The 17,718-nt window shown below is 38.9% G+C and overlaps 1 protein-coding gene across 1 annotated transcript in view; it reads left to right on the top strand.

The window, feature by feature from the left end:
* Positions 1-17,718, top strand: part of LOC133985244 (collagen alpha-1(XXIV) chain-like) — a 48,669-nt gene that overhangs the window by 9,584 nt on the left and 21,367 nt on the right. The window contains exons 9-20 of the mRNA XM_062424841.1: positions 2,549-2,602; positions 3,812-3,865; positions 5,702-5,755; positions 6,305-6,358; positions 8,843-8,896; positions 9,082-9,126; positions 10,458-10,502; positions 13,444-13,497; positions 14,145-14,198; positions 14,334-14,387; positions 14,694-14,747; positions 17,397-17,450. Of these exons, the coding sequence (XP_062280825.1) occupies positions 2,549-2,602; positions 3,812-3,865; positions 5,702-5,755; positions 6,305-6,358; positions 8,843-8,896; positions 9,082-9,126; positions 10,458-10,502; positions 13,444-13,497; positions 14,145-14,198; positions 14,334-14,387; positions 14,694-14,747; positions 17,397-17,450 (630 nt within the window). The remainder of the gene's footprint in view (positions 1-2,548; positions 2,603-3,811; positions 3,866-5,701; positions 5,756-6,304; positions 6,359-8,842; positions 8,897-9,081; positions 9,127-10,457; positions 10,503-13,443; positions 13,498-14,144; positions 14,199-14,333; positions 14,388-14,693; positions 14,748-17,396; positions 17,451-17,718) is intronic.

Genomic DNA, 17,718 nt, shown 5'->3' with positions numbered 1-17,718 from the left:
GAAGCCAAGGAGGAGCCATGGGGCTATGCAGGGGAAAAAAACCTCCACAACATATGGAGGCTCTAATGAATGCCATTACATCATTTCAAAAATAAATTGGATGTGTAAGACCTGAGAAAGACTGGTGCTGACTAGTCCAGGTTAATCCAGGGTCGATGCAAGCAAGCCTAAAGCTTTATGTCTTCACTGAGTGCCCGCTTATCACCATGAGGCCTCCCATAAATTGTTTCAAGTGAAATTTTACTGTAGGGTTTTACAGTGTTGTGTATTTTAGCCAATTTAGATTGGCTGCCGAGTTCCATTTTAAGTCACTCTCCAGTCCTCAGCTAATAAAACATGTATCAGTCCCCAATTACTAAAGGCAATCACAGGTGTGCTTTGAAATGTAGTTCACATGTCAGCCTCTGTGATTTGATTTTCTTGTCAGCGATTCAGTGTGCACTTATATGCATGCACAGGAAAGAGGCCCATGAGAGGGAGAACCTTTATACTCTCAACAATATGTGACTCGAGTTGCATTTCTTCCCGAACTGTTAGATCAATAGTTATATCCACACATTTATAACCCAGGCAGTCTTTGAGAAACCAGATCACGATTAAAACAATTATGTTAAAGCTCCATGTCAAAGACCTTGCCACATGGAAACCCCTTTAAAACCATTTCCTACTTTTAAGTGATATACGCTACCACATTTTCCCACTTCATGTTCCAATTAAAGGATTTGAGGTCAATTTGGAGAATCTTTTCCCATGCCTGCAGGCTGCATCCCCTCACAGACACCCTGCTTTTCTACACTACTTGCATCCAATAGTATAATACCTTGTAGGTGATGATACACGACTAACACTTTGAGGCTGTCAGTCTTTTTAGCTGAGTTTGGGAAAAGCAAATGGAACAAAAGCTCTTTGTGTATATCTTTAGTGGTCTGTTTCTTCTCTTTCACATGGCATCCCTTACTTTGTCAGTCTGTTATGCAAACCTTTCAGCTTCTTTTTGTCAATTTGTCTCTCACTCTCTGGCTCTTGCTTTTCCTCACATTACCTAGACATGATAGATACAAAAAAGGGTTTGAGGTGAAAATATTCTAAAGTTAGAGAAATAGAGAAGTAAGATGTATATATACACTATATGTGAATGAAGTAAGAATAGCAGTCATTTAGAAACATGTAAACTATCCGGTTAAACAATATCATTCTACGTGCATGAAACACAGAAGCAGAAATTGGCCCTCATAACCAGAGACAACCACAGTCTGACCACGTTGGCTTTTATGGTTGGCCAGAAGTGAGACCATGGTCTGCAGTAGGGCAGTCACATGAGTTATCACAATAACACAGACATTCAGTAAGATTCAGATGTTCTGTTATTCGTTCCCAGTTGCTAAGTGTGTGCCGTGGTGCAGCATACTAGCGCTATTATGTCTTTAGTTTGGCTTGTGACTTGTGTATGTTATCACTTCTGTCCTTCCCATGCAATTGGCTGCTCTCCGTTTATTATATACTGTACGAAGTGTTGTTTTACTTTTTTTTAACCAGGACAAACAAACACAACGATAGGGTTTCAAAAAGTACAGCCACCCATAAGTCTTACTGTTGGTCTGCAGCTCCAGATTCTCTGGAGAGGTTGGCATTGGTCCAAACCACAGTCCCTCTCCCAGATGACTAATCTGGAAGCGGTTAAGCTTCTTTGATAACTCACATATTTGCATTAGCTAGTGTTTTCCCTATTAGAACTCCTTTACTAAGTGGTTTGCATCTTTTTGGGGTCCTAAGAGTTATTGCATGCTGTAAAATGAGCATGCGCCCAATAATTCTCAATTACTGCTATTGTACCCAAGAACTGTTATTCTTGCTCTTGCCAGACAACATAGTTAGGCTCCAAGAAGTAAAATAAACGACTCACAAAGGCTTCAGCAAAAATTCCAAGGTTGCAACTTTTCTAGCACTGATGGTTCTTTCTTGAATTTGATTAAATCCTTATGGATCGTAAAGACACAAGTGGAATTAATAATAGTATGCCATAGTTACTGGCAAATATTGCTAAGTTTCTCTGACTACTACTTACCGAAATTGATTTTATACCTTTTATAATAAATACAAATTTAAAAATTAGCTTAGAAATATCTGGCACTTCAGGAGTCAACTGACAGATTTCTCCTATAGTCAGTAGCCCATCCTTTTTGCTTACATAAGTATTGCATTGTAATCTATGACCTCTTGCATTCCAGGTGTCATAACAGATTGGAAAATAACCCTTAGATGAATGAAGATCAGGTCCCCACATTGACATACTTTCTCCTGATAAGTTTGTGAATGTTGTCTTTCCTCTCCTCTCCTCTCCTCTCCTCTCCTCTCCTCTCCTCTCCTCTCCTCTCCTCTCCTCTCCTCTCCTCTCCTCTCCTCTCCTCTCCTCTCCTCTCCTCTCCTGTCCTTACCTCTCCTCTCCTCTCCTCTCCTCTCCTCTCCTCTCCTCTCCTCTCCTCTCCTCTACTCTCCTCTACTCTACTCTACTCTACTCTACTCTACTCTACTCTACTCTACTCTACAGGGTCCAGTAGGCCTGATTGGGATAGCTGGGGTGATAGGAGTTCCTGGTGAAAAGGTAAGATGTGTGTTTCCCTATCATTAGGCTGTCAGTCAGCATAAGTTGGTTGCTTGTCAGTGGCAGACCCCTGTAATTAGAACAGTGTTAAGCAGCCATAGCTGTAGGCCCCAGAGGGCCTAGAACATATGCTTAAATAAACACTCAACACTCTCACATCCACATCAATAACAATATTGTCAAAGTCATGTCGCCATTATTGCCTCTCACCCCTGTGCCCCATTGCTGAAGCAAGCAATTTTAAGGTAAATGTGGGAGAAAATAAAAACTAAATAGTTGACAGTCCTTTTTAGTTAGTTATTAAGTATTTATTACACAGTTACCTATTCAAACGCATATACACTCAAAAAATATATATAAAAGGGGAATGCAACAGACAGCAGTGAGTCATGTAAAAATGCTCATAATATACTCTAGAGAGGCCCTGAGGCTTTCTCCATGTCATGCTACTATTGCCTCTCAGCTTAAAAGAAAATGTAACAAGTGCTTCTGCAGCCTCCCTGCATCATTGAAATTATTGCTGGTTATTGACAAGTCCTCCAAAGAAATACCCCCTTTTTGTAACCCCTCTCAATTGTTCCTTCCCTATGTCTCAAGCTGTTCCTCTTTCGTTCTTATCCAGAAGCTCCTTGTGTGTCAGAACATGTTCTTGTGATGGGAAGCTGTGTGCTTGTCAGACTTTTGGTTGTTATGGAAAATCCTCCTCTTGGTTCAATCTGTCAGCACCAGCCATACCCTGACAGCCCACGAATTCCTTTCACATTATATATATATATGTATATATATTTAATTCAGTACAGCCCTCAGATTTACAGACCCTTAAAACTATTCTGATCCCTGTTTGATAGAAGCACAAGCAGTGGAAGGTTACTTGTACAGTCATGAATGTCACTCAGTTTAAGGAGGATTAAACCATCACTGACACAAGTATGAGAGTGGAAACCTCTGCCGCTTTACTGCTAACCCAGGGTTACCTTATCTTTTAACACACTGAGCAGGGTGCCACCAACTGTGTTTCAAAGTACCTACTCGCTTTAAACTCCACTCAACCAGATGTCATTATGACCTCCTGCATTTAAGAAGCTGCTATCCAGTTTCATGGCTCTTCATTAGGAAAAGGGTATGTGAAGCTGTGTTGGAGTTTTCTGTTTTGAGGTTTCAGATTCTAATTTAATGATCCTTTTGCTTTTCTTATGTTTTTTTCCCAAGGGTGACCGAGGGCCAGCAGGTCCAACAGGTCCAGCCGGAGAGAAAGGGCCAAGGGTAAGTGTAGTCACTCAGGATACACTGCAGAGCTCTACTTCTTGTCTGAGAGTTGGAAAACCTCACAGCTGTAGTGTATATATTGAGTTTTCCAAGACATCAGCAAAACTACAACGACCTACTAGAACTTGAGTACATTGTTGAGTAAACTCATAAACTCATGAACATAAAACTGAACCAGTGAGAAATGTTGCCTGTAAGTTTTGGCAGACATTATTTAGCTTCAAGGTTTATTTCATGTCAATGAAAGCAGATTCCCAAAATGCTTAAAAGATTCCAGATTCCACAATGTTGCAACTTCTGTAGATACTAAACTATGCAAAATTCAGCGTTGTCAAATTGTTTTTTCCCACAGTAATGTTTATGGGTAGGGATGAAAACCCCAATATTTTTCACTGACTCATTCTGATAACCCTGTCTGCTCTAGTATCTGTATCTATTCACTTAACCTAATGTCCTACCTATAACCCCCCATGCCTATGTAACAAAGAACATCATGTCTGTTTACAATCTTACAATTCTTATTTAGTTCATTGGATGAGGCATTGCGTACCACAATAGACGTGTTAAAGTCTGCAGATCAAATTATGAATACTGTGTTGTGTCTGTGATACAGTAGATCAAACTATTGTAAATGAAACAATGGCGTTTGGCATTTTGCTGCAGTATGAGTCTAAATAGAAGGCTGGCCAGTATCTCTCACTCCCAGTTTATACCTGACATCTCAGCTTTGTAAAAATATCATCTGCAGGCATTGTAATTCAGTTGGAATTTGAATGTTTTGATGGCAAAAACACATTTGTATGATCTTAAATGGTGCCAGCTTTATGTGTTTGTAAAGGTTACAATTTTGTGAGGGTCTCACCAACCTTATAGTATTGAAAAGGATCTACCTTTGTCAACCGTAGTATAGACTGGGAAAAGAGTTGTGTGCTCATTGGCATTTCCATGGAGACATTGGCATTAAAATTTATTCATTGCCTAATCACTACTGTGGAAAATGTTTTTGCATGAAAATATTTTTAACAATATTGATCCCCAGAGAAAAATTCATGATGCAGTCCAGCACAGCAATATTTCCGCTGTCTCCTGTAATACTGCATGAGTCCACAGAGAGAGGCTGGCCTGCATCCCTCAATGTCCATGGGCCTTGGATTTACTCCATGTCTGTGGCTTTGGGCCCCAGTCCTGACCTAGCTGGCTGGCAGACTGGCTAGCAGGCTGACTGATTGGCTGGCTGGAAGAGGGGATGACTAATTTGGTGGCTGGCTGGCTGAATAGTTAGATGATTGAATCACTGTTTGTGTCTATATGAGTTTCACTGTGACAGAGGGTTTTGTGATTTATGTAAGGAGTTGGTGATGGTGATTTGTGTGAACCAGTTTGTGCTGTAATGTAGCCACAGGATACAGTGAAGAATGACAGTCAATGTGAAGGCTTAGGGGTGTATCACCACAGATTATAATAATAATCTCATGAAGTTCTGTTTTTATTTAAAGACAGTTCGCAATGATTAGCATTCCTGGCAAATCTCAGACAGTTTTGACTTTGTTATTGTGGCATTACTACATAGAGAATTATTACATAGAGATATGGGTGGTGGGTAGCGCTGTGACGAGAACCACAGCACCCAGTTGTCTCTTCTTTTCTAGAGGATCTGGAGAACATTCAGTCCTAATCAGTTGCTGTTATACAGTCTTGCACTGCTGCTACACTGTTGCAGTGACACAGTAATGCAGCACTAATGTAGCAGATGTCATTAAACAGTGGTTTCAGGGACATGTTTTCTTGTCTGCATTTCTTTACTGTTTGTTATTTTTTTGTTCTTTTCATTAGGGGTACCCAGGGTTGCCAGGAGGTCCAGGGGACATCGGCATGCAAGGTGCACCTGTAAGTGTCAACTTCACCACTATGTCATACCAAATATTGATTCTTTGTATTGTATTCATATTCGTATTCGTATTGAAAAGATTCACCTCTTTACTTCTTGCACACTTCCCTACATGGATATGATTATTTTGTAAACCTCCTTTGCAGAGGGAAAGGAAGTTGATGTTAATTTCTTTTTTTGCTTCCTCTGCATTTTGGATTGAGTCATACACGCATTAGTAGTTCATGGACCAATATGCTTGGATACTTTGACTCTCCTCTCCTTTACTCAATGACTTGGCTGGATATTATAAACTTTTAAATTGCAAGATTACCTTGACTCTTAAACTGAGTTGGAGGAATCCAGTTTTGGTTTTTGTAAACATACAATTTAAGAGGGTGATTTGATGAATCAGTTTTCCAATTTCCCACAATTTAGTCTAGACCTGTATAAACAGTGTGTCTTAACTGGCTGATTGTCCAGTAGTTCTGGTTAAGCATTTGTAGTGCATTCCATCAGGTTCATATGACCAGTGTTGATGTGGGTCTCTGTCTTGTTTTTTCTCTCAGGGTCCACAGGGGCAGAGGGGCAGTCCTGGCACCGCTGGGACAAAGGGCAGGAGGGTAAGAACTATCGTGCCTTTTTAGCATTTGTTCTACTAGTCCCTTACATGTTATATATGTGAACCTTCTTCACTTCAAGGGTGACCGTTAGCACTTCACATACTGTATCAGACTCTTAGTTGTCTGTTTCACATCACAGCTCCATTCCCATGAACCAGAGATTAAAGAAATTAAAACTCACGTGTTTGACTTTCCACTTGGCCCAGGTTCCTTTATAGGTGCATTCACAACTGTTAAATAAACCCCATGAATTTCATGTTGGACATTCTGGGAATTTCAAATGGATATGGTGAGGTAATACTGGTGAGACACCGTGTGGCTGAGAGGAAAATGACACCCTGGTGATGAAGCAAAGATACTGTAGCAATAAAAGGTCACTATACTGTACTCTTTTTTCATGCTCCATTGACGATCATTAAATAATACTATATAACTGTATTGTATTTAACCCAAAAATATATCCCTGAATAGTGGCCAAAACAAGTGGTCACCAAGCAATGTATCTACTGCTTTGAATATTTGTTTTTAGTGCATTAATAATTTAATTATCTTATAAAATAATCTTTTCTCTGTCTGTAAACATGACTTTTAAAAGTTGTTCATTGTTACTCATTTTAATTTTTTCCAGCAAGGACAAAAGACACGTGTTATCCATATGTTATCAGCCAGGTGTTATCCATGACAGTCAATGGTTTTGTACTGTTCTGGAAAGTATCAATTTCTCCTCAGTGTTGTCATATGAGGCTACAGCGCAACGTGGCTAATATCTACCAGTTTCTCTTGTTCAGTAACTAGGTTCAAACCATTTTTGTTTGATTCCTTGCAAGCAGCAGCACCTTGTGGGAAACCTAATGAGAGCAATCGGGACTGAACCACATTGCCACAAATGAAGCTCTCTGGCTAAATACGTGTCTGTTACAGCTAATGCATGAAAACATGAGAGAAACATTAACAAGCATCTGAGTCCCATGCACTACTACACTACTTCTCACACTTCACCACTCATCTGTAATTCACTTCCTTTTATCCTTTGTTAACTTTTGCCCAGCAGAACATATGGTAGCACTTAACATGCCATGGCTTGTGTTGTTTACCGTAATCTATACACATTTCAGTTTGTGGTTGCATTTCCTGTCTTGCTGAGGTACAATACTATGTAGTTCCTATCAGATCCTTCCTCTTCCTTATCCACATTGCATCTCCACTTTCAAGGCACACAATCCATCATAGACAAGTGATCATTGCAAAAGCTAATCATTCAAACTAATATTAGATATTCCCTTTCTAGCTGTTGTTTTTGGAGGAGATGTTGGAAAAAAAAGACACATCCATTCTTAAAACAGCAATTTTATGATGAGAGTTTAACCTCATTAGAAGCCAAATGGATCTGTGCCATTCATTCTTTATGGTAATCTCAGAATCTCCCTCTTTGTATCTTTACACTGCTTATCACTCATTCTTATCATTTAACCCCCAGAGCTCATTGCCTAGTCATATCCTGGAGCTGAATTATGTGGTGTGCACCTGCCCCAGTTGGCACACGCCTGCACTAGTTTGAAAGTTGAACCTGGTGCACGTTTATAGCAGTGCTTGTATTGTTGGAAAACAGGTAGTGCATTCTCTGAATTATGAGTTCCTCCCCTCATATGTAACCTTTTTATCTCTGATTTTTCTTCCCCATCTTAATGATCATTCATAGTGCAGTATTCCTAACCTGTGTAATAATGTGTGTTATTACTTGTGGATGACAAGTTGTTAGATTGGTTTTGTTTCTGCAGTTAATTACACATGGTTTATTGTTAAATTATCCCTGCTACTAATCAGACTAATTAGGTAATAAATGTCAACAGTATTAATTAATTTATAAAAACATATGACCAGAAGCTGATGTCTTTCATCTTTTCTTCACTTCTGAGAGTTAACTTATTAAAAGGACCCAGTTAAACACCAACAAGGATGGCCCACAAACAGAAATAACTGTCTCATTGACTTTTAATTTAAGATTTAAAAGATTAAAACTGGAGAGAGTGATGAACAACAGGAAGGACTGAAGAGAGAGAAAGAAATCTGGGTTTGTCTGTATGGAAGCTAAAAGGGAGTAAATTGACCTTAGAAGGACCGGGGGTATGAAAGCCAGAGGCTCAGACAAAATAGGAGCGGGTAATCAAAGGTAGAGATATAAAGCAGGAGAGACGAGATGGAAACAACAGATAGGCTCATAGTAGAAGAGTCCTGAAAAAGTGGACAGGAGAGGAATGGGCAGGGTCTTGAGTTAACAGATTTGTATCTGTCGCCCTACCTGTGTGGTGGTGCAACAATACCAGGAAAGCCCCACAATGTTTGTGGGGGTGGTAGGCTGCTGTATCAAAGAGGAAACTCCCCCAAGTAGAGAAAGAATACAGACTGATTACTTTGATGCTAAATGCGCTCCCCTTCTTCTCATTCTTTGTTGAGTGGTGCTTAAAGTGTTTTTTTGTTGCACAGGGGCCCCAAGGTCCAGATGGCCCACTGGGAGAACCAGGGCCTGAGGGCCCCAAGGTAAACATGCAAACACCTTGTGGAAAATCTGTCATTAATTTTAGACACAAAATCTGCATGTGGAGATAGTATAATTATAATAGTTTGCATACATTTACTTTACTGAACATAGTTCATCTTTAAACATATGAATGCTTTATTAAGTGACCCCTGAAGAAGCCTTGTGTCATATTTTTTCTTTACAGGGTGAAAGGGGTGACACTGGCAAAAAAGGAGAACCAGGGTTCATAGTAAGTTGTCTTAACATAATTAAGTCTTTTCAATTGTCTGAACTCATTTTCTGCCATACTACCTTATGAAAGAGAAAAGCAGGAAGTAAACATATGTTGCTTTCAATGTTTTGTGTTAAAACACATACAGTATCTGGATGAATGCTTTGGCTCTTACAAATGACAAGGCAAATTTATGTGTATCCTCATTTATCCAAAGCCAACAATAATCATTGTCATAAAAAAGTCATCATCCTGCAGCATCTAGGATAACAAACGCATGCCTTTTCAAGATGCACATTTGCCTCATGGAAAAGACATTACCATATGTAATTCCAAGCACCCACTATAACCTCCAGGTCTCTTTAAGAGCTTGGTGGGCCTTTAATCATATTTTATTTGCAGAGTGGGTCTTTGTCTTTTCGCCTCTGTGTCACGTTATACCCAAATGCAATAACTATGTATAAGGAAACTTATAGCACAATAAAAAGCTAATGTTGTGTTCAACTGCAGCCTACAATGCCTTTGCCTTGTGTTATAAAGATGCTTTCCAAAAAAAGTGTACAGGTTTCACAGAGCCATTTTAAGAGTGACTCTGTCATGTGCATGCATGTGTATGTTTGTGTGTTTGTGTGGGGTGCCTCTTCAGGTTCTGTTCATTCAAGTTGAATGTAGTTGAAAGCAGTGGATATTTGTAATTTATGTGCATCCTCACTGATGTATTCTATTGTGTAATAGCTTATCAAAGGTTTCTACATTTATAGCGATAAATCAGGTGATAAAACTTACCCTGAAACACGTCATAGCGTCATTACTATTGAATCTTAGCCAAAACCTTCACAATGGACATTTATTTTGGAACCAAATTAATTGACGTTAAACTCTGCACATGCGCATTTAGATCATAAACACAACTATTTAGAACACATCACTGTTATCAGCAAAGCAATTAAATGCAAAATGTTCTCCATAAAAAAGTTGATGTCAGAGCTATAATATTTATAGACATTTCAAATGTTTTTGCAGTGCTGAATCATTCAAAGGCTTTTGGCCAGATAGACAACTCACTCATTTACGCCTCTAGTCAAACCAGCTGTGTTGTGTATTCATCTGAGAGAAATTCTCAACAACTGGTTAAAAGGGTCTAACAAGGAAGCCTTTATGAATGCTCCCTTTTTACAGACTGCAGGCTGCAAATGGGCAGCAGTGCATATAAACATATCATTGTAAAAACCCAGTACGCATAAAATCAGATTAATGTGTTGCCAGTATTTGTCACAAAGTAAATTAAAATCAGTTGGTTTGATCCAACCTACGTTAAAGCATTAAAATATTGATTTCTCTCTTTCAAGGGCAAGGCTGGAAATCCAGGAGAGAGAGGCCCCCATGGGAAGCCTGTGAGTAATGTTTTACTAATTATTATTCTTCCGATGCATTTTCCGTTTTCCAGCTTCAATTATCCTCTTCACTTCACTTTGGACAATGCAAACCTCTCATACATTCCACATCCTGTTTTCACCTGCCATATATATATATAATTAGTACTTGACGAGTTGGAGCCAATGAAGTCATCAAAGAGGAAGTTTCATTGCTACAGGAAAACACTAAAAAGCGTTTACAGGCATAGTCAACATGCATGTCATCCCACTTAGTCGTGTGTGCGAGCGTGTGTGTGCGTGTGTGTGTGTGTGCGTGCGTTTGTGTCTAGGTTTATCTGCTTAGCATTAAGTATAAAGTATTAGTATTAGTTTGTTGTATACTAACATAACTGAAAACATTACATGGTTGCATTTTCTTCCTCTTTATTTGAGAAATAATGAGTAACTGTAGCGCATTCTAGCTGTTTATGGTTTTAGTTTTATTAGTATAGATAAGCCAGTAAAGTGGAACAGTTTCATAAAAACTGTCTTTGTATCTTATGTCCAGTTGTCAACAATGTGCATCATGTTGTGCTCTTTAAAATACTTTTACAAACATCCAAAATGCGATACATCAGCCAATAATTAACAAATCACATAAACATTGTTATAAGAATCTCTTAAATTTGTTTAATAAAGACTTGTTACCTAAACTGGACCGTCAGTGCAGACACCAATCTGTGATGAGCTAATGTTGTCTAGTTTATTAGTAATCTTCTATTTAAAGGAGAGATGAAATGAAAAACACCTTTTAACCCTTTAAGATCACATCCACCGGGATGTATATATACTGTATATATATATATATATATATGCCAAAAAATCAATTTCTTTGCATTTTTATATCCAATCATGTTGTATTCCTGTAATTAAAATATGACGTGTGGTTACATAGGATTGAACCAACCAGTTTCAACCAATAATATCTATGGTATCTACCCATCAATCAATCTTCAACTTTTAGAGAGCTACACAGAGCGAAGATTCATAACGACACGCCCACCTTTCAATGTTATTTCCTGCCTGACCATCCCGTTTCACTCGAAAATACGTCACAATGCGGAAGTTAAATACTCTTGAGTTGCCGTTTCATTTGGACTTTAAGTTGAAACTTTAACAACCCCTGTGGAGAAATGCGGTCTTTTCAGTAGCAAAGAATACTATGTACTCTAGGACACACATTCAAAGAAAACAGCTAACAATGTCAGTGTGTGTTGTTAGTGCTACACAAAACATAGACATTTGGCAGTTTTACTTTGCCTACAAAATCTACTTTTTCTGTTTTTGCCATCAAGAAAATGATCTATGGTGGTTTTGATGTGGTTTCTATCTGCAGAGGGATAAAACATCTGATGTTCCACAGATGTTAGAAACATGCAAACAAAAACAGATCAAAAACAGACTGAAAAGCAGATCCATGTGGGCTATCTAATAGTCAAGAGATGAACATTATATATCCACAGTATGATTCTTATAGTGCAGTTTGTTTCATCCATTTATGGCAAGACTTAGACAGGGCGATCCCCTGTCAGAGACAAAGTTCTATCACCTGCATGCTTAAGCTGCATTGGACTTGTTCTCAGTTGTTGGGCCTGTCTTATTTTCCACTGACAAATTAGCTGCCTTGCACTTTCTTTGATCACGTATTGGCTTAACATTTGACATTTCAGCGTTGTTTGTAATTACTCTTAACAGAAGCACAAGTACACACATGGACACGTGCAGGCCTGTGCTCTCACTCTCAGATATAGCCCTCTGCACACTCAAACACACTGACACTCATGCACACCAATGGATATAAAAACACAACACACTCACATGACTAGTCGTAACTTGTCCTCCTAAGCATCTACTAAGATCTTTTGTATGGGGTGAGGTTGCAGTAAGATTCAGGTCAGTGTGTGTTTTGACCTGCAGTTCAGTGAAAAATCGCTGCTTACATAAGCTGTGGCTTTGATCCAATGCTTCTCATAGAATCAATATTGAGATGTGCTGTAGTCTATTTAAATGAAGAGCATCTACAGTTACTCTTCAGCAGTGTCAGTGCAGTTTATGCTTTAAATACTGCATCAGTGGCTGCTGAAAGGCCCAACATTTCCATGGTCCACATCTGGAGTAATAGCGCCATCTTGTGTCTGGAAAAAAAGACTCCTCAAAGATTTATATTATGCCTCATTCCTCACAATTTCTCATTATTTTTGATAATTAAAAACACTGCCTGCTTTGATTTTCGTAGATGTATGATTATAAACAGGTGGAGGTGGAATTATTTCAGTGGTCTTGTTTTCACATAGTGTTGTTTCTGTAAAATCTTTCTCTTTCACTTTTAAAAGTTACTAACACCAACATTACATCGTAACTGTGAGAACATGTCAGTGTTTTCCTCCTGTTTACCAAGACTGACACATTCAGGACTCAAATTTGAAAATATGTTTTTCTTTTGACTTGTATCTACTCAGTGAATGTAAGCCAGGTTGACTGATATCTTCCGCAGCTGATGGTTGATGCTACTGAAATTCACTGCTGCCTCATTTAATTTGGGCACAGCTATTTCAGAGGTATTTCTCACGCGTGCAAAAGTAATGTCCTGGTCTGTCAGTGTTGCACTAAACACTGTTTCAAATTAGATTGTCTTGTCTGAACTTGGCAGTACATTGTCTGGACTACGACAAAGAGATCTGATGTTGCAGGAAAGTAAATCTGTGGTATTGCATCAAAGAGCATCTGTGTTGTGTCTGTAGGCATGAGGAAAAACTGAAATATTAACTTCAACATGTTTGTGGTTACCATGGTAATAATGATATTGATGAGAAGAGGATGTAGGATGAAGCCAGCTTTTCCCAGCCTTGTTTTCTGTATACACATGATACAAATGAGTGATTGAAAATAATAATGAGCTCATAAATCTGTCTGTCTCCAGGGAAAACCAGGTATTCCTGGCAGCACCGGGGAGAGGGGGCCCCAGGGTGAACCAGTAAGTATCCTGTCTTACGTTGTTGTGTTGAAATGGTTGTTTCGGGAAACTAGAACCAAACCCTGCATTTCAAAAAATGATCAGATCATATCTATTGTAAATGTGAGTAATGATGTGCCCAGAATCAGTGCTGTTTCAGGCGGAAGATGCTATCAGGATAGAAATGAGCCAATAGACAGTTCAGAAACTCTGATGTTGCTCATTACCAGAAATTGAGCTGTTTTAACATTTGTCTTTGATTTTAGCTTTTTCCCTCGGTGTTCCTCACACCTTTAAACTCCATACATTGTGTCTCTTTTCTTGAACTAGTCCTCAAGTTCCTAATTTTCCTGGAAATCTGCCAACCCCTCAGGGACATGAAGAATGTCAAACAATCAGATATAAATATTTGTTATGATGGTGGAGCTTTCAATAACACAAGAGGCAAAGTTTGTGTTATGGGTCTCATCTTGCTTTTGGCTGGTCTTCAGTTTTACTCCAGGCTCTCTCAGCTTCAGTTAAACATCTAACTGTATCTGTTAGTTTTGCCAGTATATGCTTGAGTTGTGTATTATGTCTGTTCTGGTGTTTTATTCCAGGTTTACCTAATAAGTCCTATAATGACATAGTTCTGCTTGAGGCATCTTATGGTGGTTATTTTCATGCAGGGACCCAAAGGACCTCCTGGAGAGGCAGGACCTGATGGAGAGCAAGGAAATGAAGTACTTGTCATTAATTATTTTTTGCTATTAGACAATGAATTATTATGTGCTTGTGGCTTTCACAGTTTACATCCATATTTATTAATTACAAATGGAACATTATTCATTCCTTTAATTCTCTGTCTCATTTTTTAGGGTGGGCCTGGCATAGAGGGTGAACTGGGTGCCATTGGCGAGCCGGGGTTAAAGGTCAGTAAACCATGGCCATGTTTTTTGCCACCTTCTCACCTCACCTCTACACCTTAGACACCTTAGTAAACATTTGTCATGTGAACCATCAGTCCCTAGCAGCCTACAGCCATGTGGAAAGCTTTGAACTTTCTCAGTCAGTTTGTACCTCACATAATTATTCACTTAAGTGAAACAACCGCTAAATGTCCAAGTCTAACGCTGCTTCAGGTTCAAGTACCAATGCTTAGTGCAAAGACTATATGCACATACCTCAGTGTGTTGTGACCTCCAGACAGCCCTGTGTTGTGTTTTGTGCCCCCGCAGGGTGATGCTGGGCCTCCAGGAGTTGAAGGAGAGCAGGGACAGGAGGGAATCAGAGTGAGTGACTCTAAACAACATACTAATCCTTTCTTTCCTCGTGTTTGGGTAAATCTAACCCTGTTGTATATATTCCCCCTCACTTTCATGAGGATGTCTGAGCCCCCTGTCTGAAGAAAGCAGAACGATGAAATAGTTTATGCCTGATTAGCTATTAAGTAGGTTGAAAGTCTCGTCTTTCTTTTCTGAGGACGGGACAGAAGGTTGCTTAAACATCAGGCCCACAGTGCATTTTGTACTTGCTTCCTCATAATGGATGAAGGGAGTTTAAAGAAATTAGATGTCCATGGGAATTCTCTGATCTTGCTGGATCGAAGAAATCTGAGCTCTTATGTGATATTTGTAAAGCAGTCTGTCTGTTTGTACAGTCTCCTAAATACAGATGTTCCGGGGAAATTTTCACTTTTTTGTTTGTTGGTCATTGAAATTGTGATTACAGTGGGGATTTTTACAATTCATCTTGTATATATAATTTAGCAGAGGAAATTAAATCACTAATCGCTGAATGAGTAGAGTGTGTGTGTGTGTGTGTGTGTGTGTGTGTGTGTGTGTGTGTGTGTGTGTGTGTGTGTGTGTGTGTGTGTGTGTGTGTGTGTGTGTGTGTGTGTGTGTGTGTCTGAGTTTGTGAGCATGCAAAATATTGTTTTGCAGCTACTTTCTTTTCACCTCTTGCTGATGACTAATTTCAAAAACAAGACACAGACAGTATATAAATTAATGAAAAATTGCAGGCTCTCTTTCAGTCCAGCCTTTGGAGGGTAAGTAGTATAATAGCTGGCGGCTAACATTGGGAGTAGTTGTGTTAGGGTGGAATTATGTTTTCTACAGCCTCAGCTCTGCATGGCAGGGCAGTTTCCTCATATACAGCTTGAGTGGACTGGACAACACATTGCAGAAGCAGTCACTGAACATATTTATGCAATAACTTGAGAAACTTAGTAATATGAGCTGGTATGGATTTCTATGCCTCTGGCCATAGCTGTCTCTAGCAGAGAGGCTTTATGTTTTTGGGTTGTCTGTCCACCTGCACGTCCCATTCTCATGAATGTGATATCTCAGGAACACCTTGAGGGAATTTCTTAAAATTTTGCACAAATGTCCAATTGGACTCCAGTATAAACTGATTAGATTTTGGAGGTCAAAGTTCAAGGTCACTGTGACCTCACGTCTGTCCCATTCTTGTGAATGCAATATCTCAGGAACACCTAGAGGGAATTTTATTACATTTGGGACAAATGATGACTTGCACTCAAGGAGGAAATTATTAAAAGTTTTATGTTCAAAGGTCAAGGTCACTTTTGGCCATAACTCAAGTTTCACACAAATGTCTAACAGGATAAAATGATGAAGTGACAACACTTTATATCCACATAATCTCTAAGTGAAGGCAGCATTTTTCTGACTGGATTCACTGGAACACAACCACAAGTATCTTTAGGTTTTGTGATGAACAACTTTACTGGAATTTTGAAAGAACAAACATTGCAAGCACACAGACAAACCAACAAAAAAGAGAAAAAGATAAACAAATACAGTAACTCAAATAAATAAAAACACACAGGAAAATACCAAAGAAGAGCACACTTTTACCCTCAGCTAATTCAGATAACGTGATAATGATGAGATTTAATGCAGGCCAGTGTCCTGCCACAGAAATGAAAATGAGGGAGAGCATTAGGAATGTATCTAGAACTTTGAATCATTGAGCCCCTCCCTGTCCTACACCCCAGTCTGACCTTCTAATGTTGAACAGGCAACTCTCCCATTTCAAATGGAAACTTTCCACTCTGTTCAGGAGTCTGTATGACAGGCCTTCCAGCTCGGCTAGTCTACCTAAATGATTATGCCAAAGATTTACGGGGGGGGGGGTTCCATTCTGAAATAGGCCTTACGCCCCAGCATCAGTGCTGTCTGCACCCATTCTGCATCAGGGAATGGGGGATACTCAAGGAGCAATGGGTGCCCCAAGATATGCAGCCTCTGGGAAAAAGGCACTTCATGCTCTATGATTTGTGTAACATTTTTGTGAATCTCAGACCAGACGTCTTGTATTTTGGGACAGCTCCACACTATATGAATTAACATCACATAGTTTTGCATGGATCTTGGACTTTTACCTCTTTTACCTCATCTTTTTATGAATTGCCTTACTTCATGCGTTCTTCTCCTGAATTTTAACTTCTTCCTTATTGATTAAAAAAAACAACAACAAAAATTGCAGTTAATTATGTTATTTTCTTTCACAGAACTTAAATAATAATTGAATACACTCTGAAACACTCTTATTTTCTCACCTTGATGCGGTGATATCCAGGTGTATTCCAGGACACCATAACATCACTATTGGTTGTGTTAATATAAACTTTATGAAAGTGCATGAGATTAAAACATTTTCAAAGGTACTTTTTTGTGATACTTACCCATGCAAATAGTTTTGCTTTTACTGGCCCAGGATTTTATATACAAACATCAACAGCAACAATTAATTCCAGAGACAGTGTCCCTATTACTACAGATGATCCATAAAGGACTATTACATTGGAAGAAAATAATTCAAGTAAAAATGAGTAACTGGAACATTGTCTCTGGAAAAACATGTTGCTATTGAACTTCTTAAATCATTAAACAATGCTGTAATCGTATTTGTAGGGTCCTCCTGGTCCCCCTGGTGAAGACGGTCCTCAAGGGAAAGATGGACCCAAGGTAAATAAAGCAATGACTTGTTTTTGTTGTCTTACACTCACTAATTTCTAACCAAAATGAGTTATAGATATTTTTTCTTGTGGTATTTCTCATTTAACAACAATAATAGTGCATTTTAGTAGACACTGCTTGCTTTAGTTTATCAATAAGAATAGTTCGGAATTTTAAAAAGTTAAAACAAGTCTTATACTACTAATAAAACCATGATACAGAGTACATCATCTGCTCAGTTTCAAACACTGAAAGAAATAATGTCTAAAAAATAAAA

This window comes from Scomber scombrus, chromosome 8 (assembly GCF_963691925.1).
Source record: "Scomber scombrus chromosome 8, fScoSco1.1, whole genome shotgun sequence".
NCBI classification, from domain to species: domain Eukaryota; kingdom Metazoa; phylum Chordata; class Actinopteri; order Scombriformes; family Scombridae; genus Scomber; species Scomber scombrus.
This window is presented reverse-complemented; position numbering and strand designations above follow the sequence as displayed.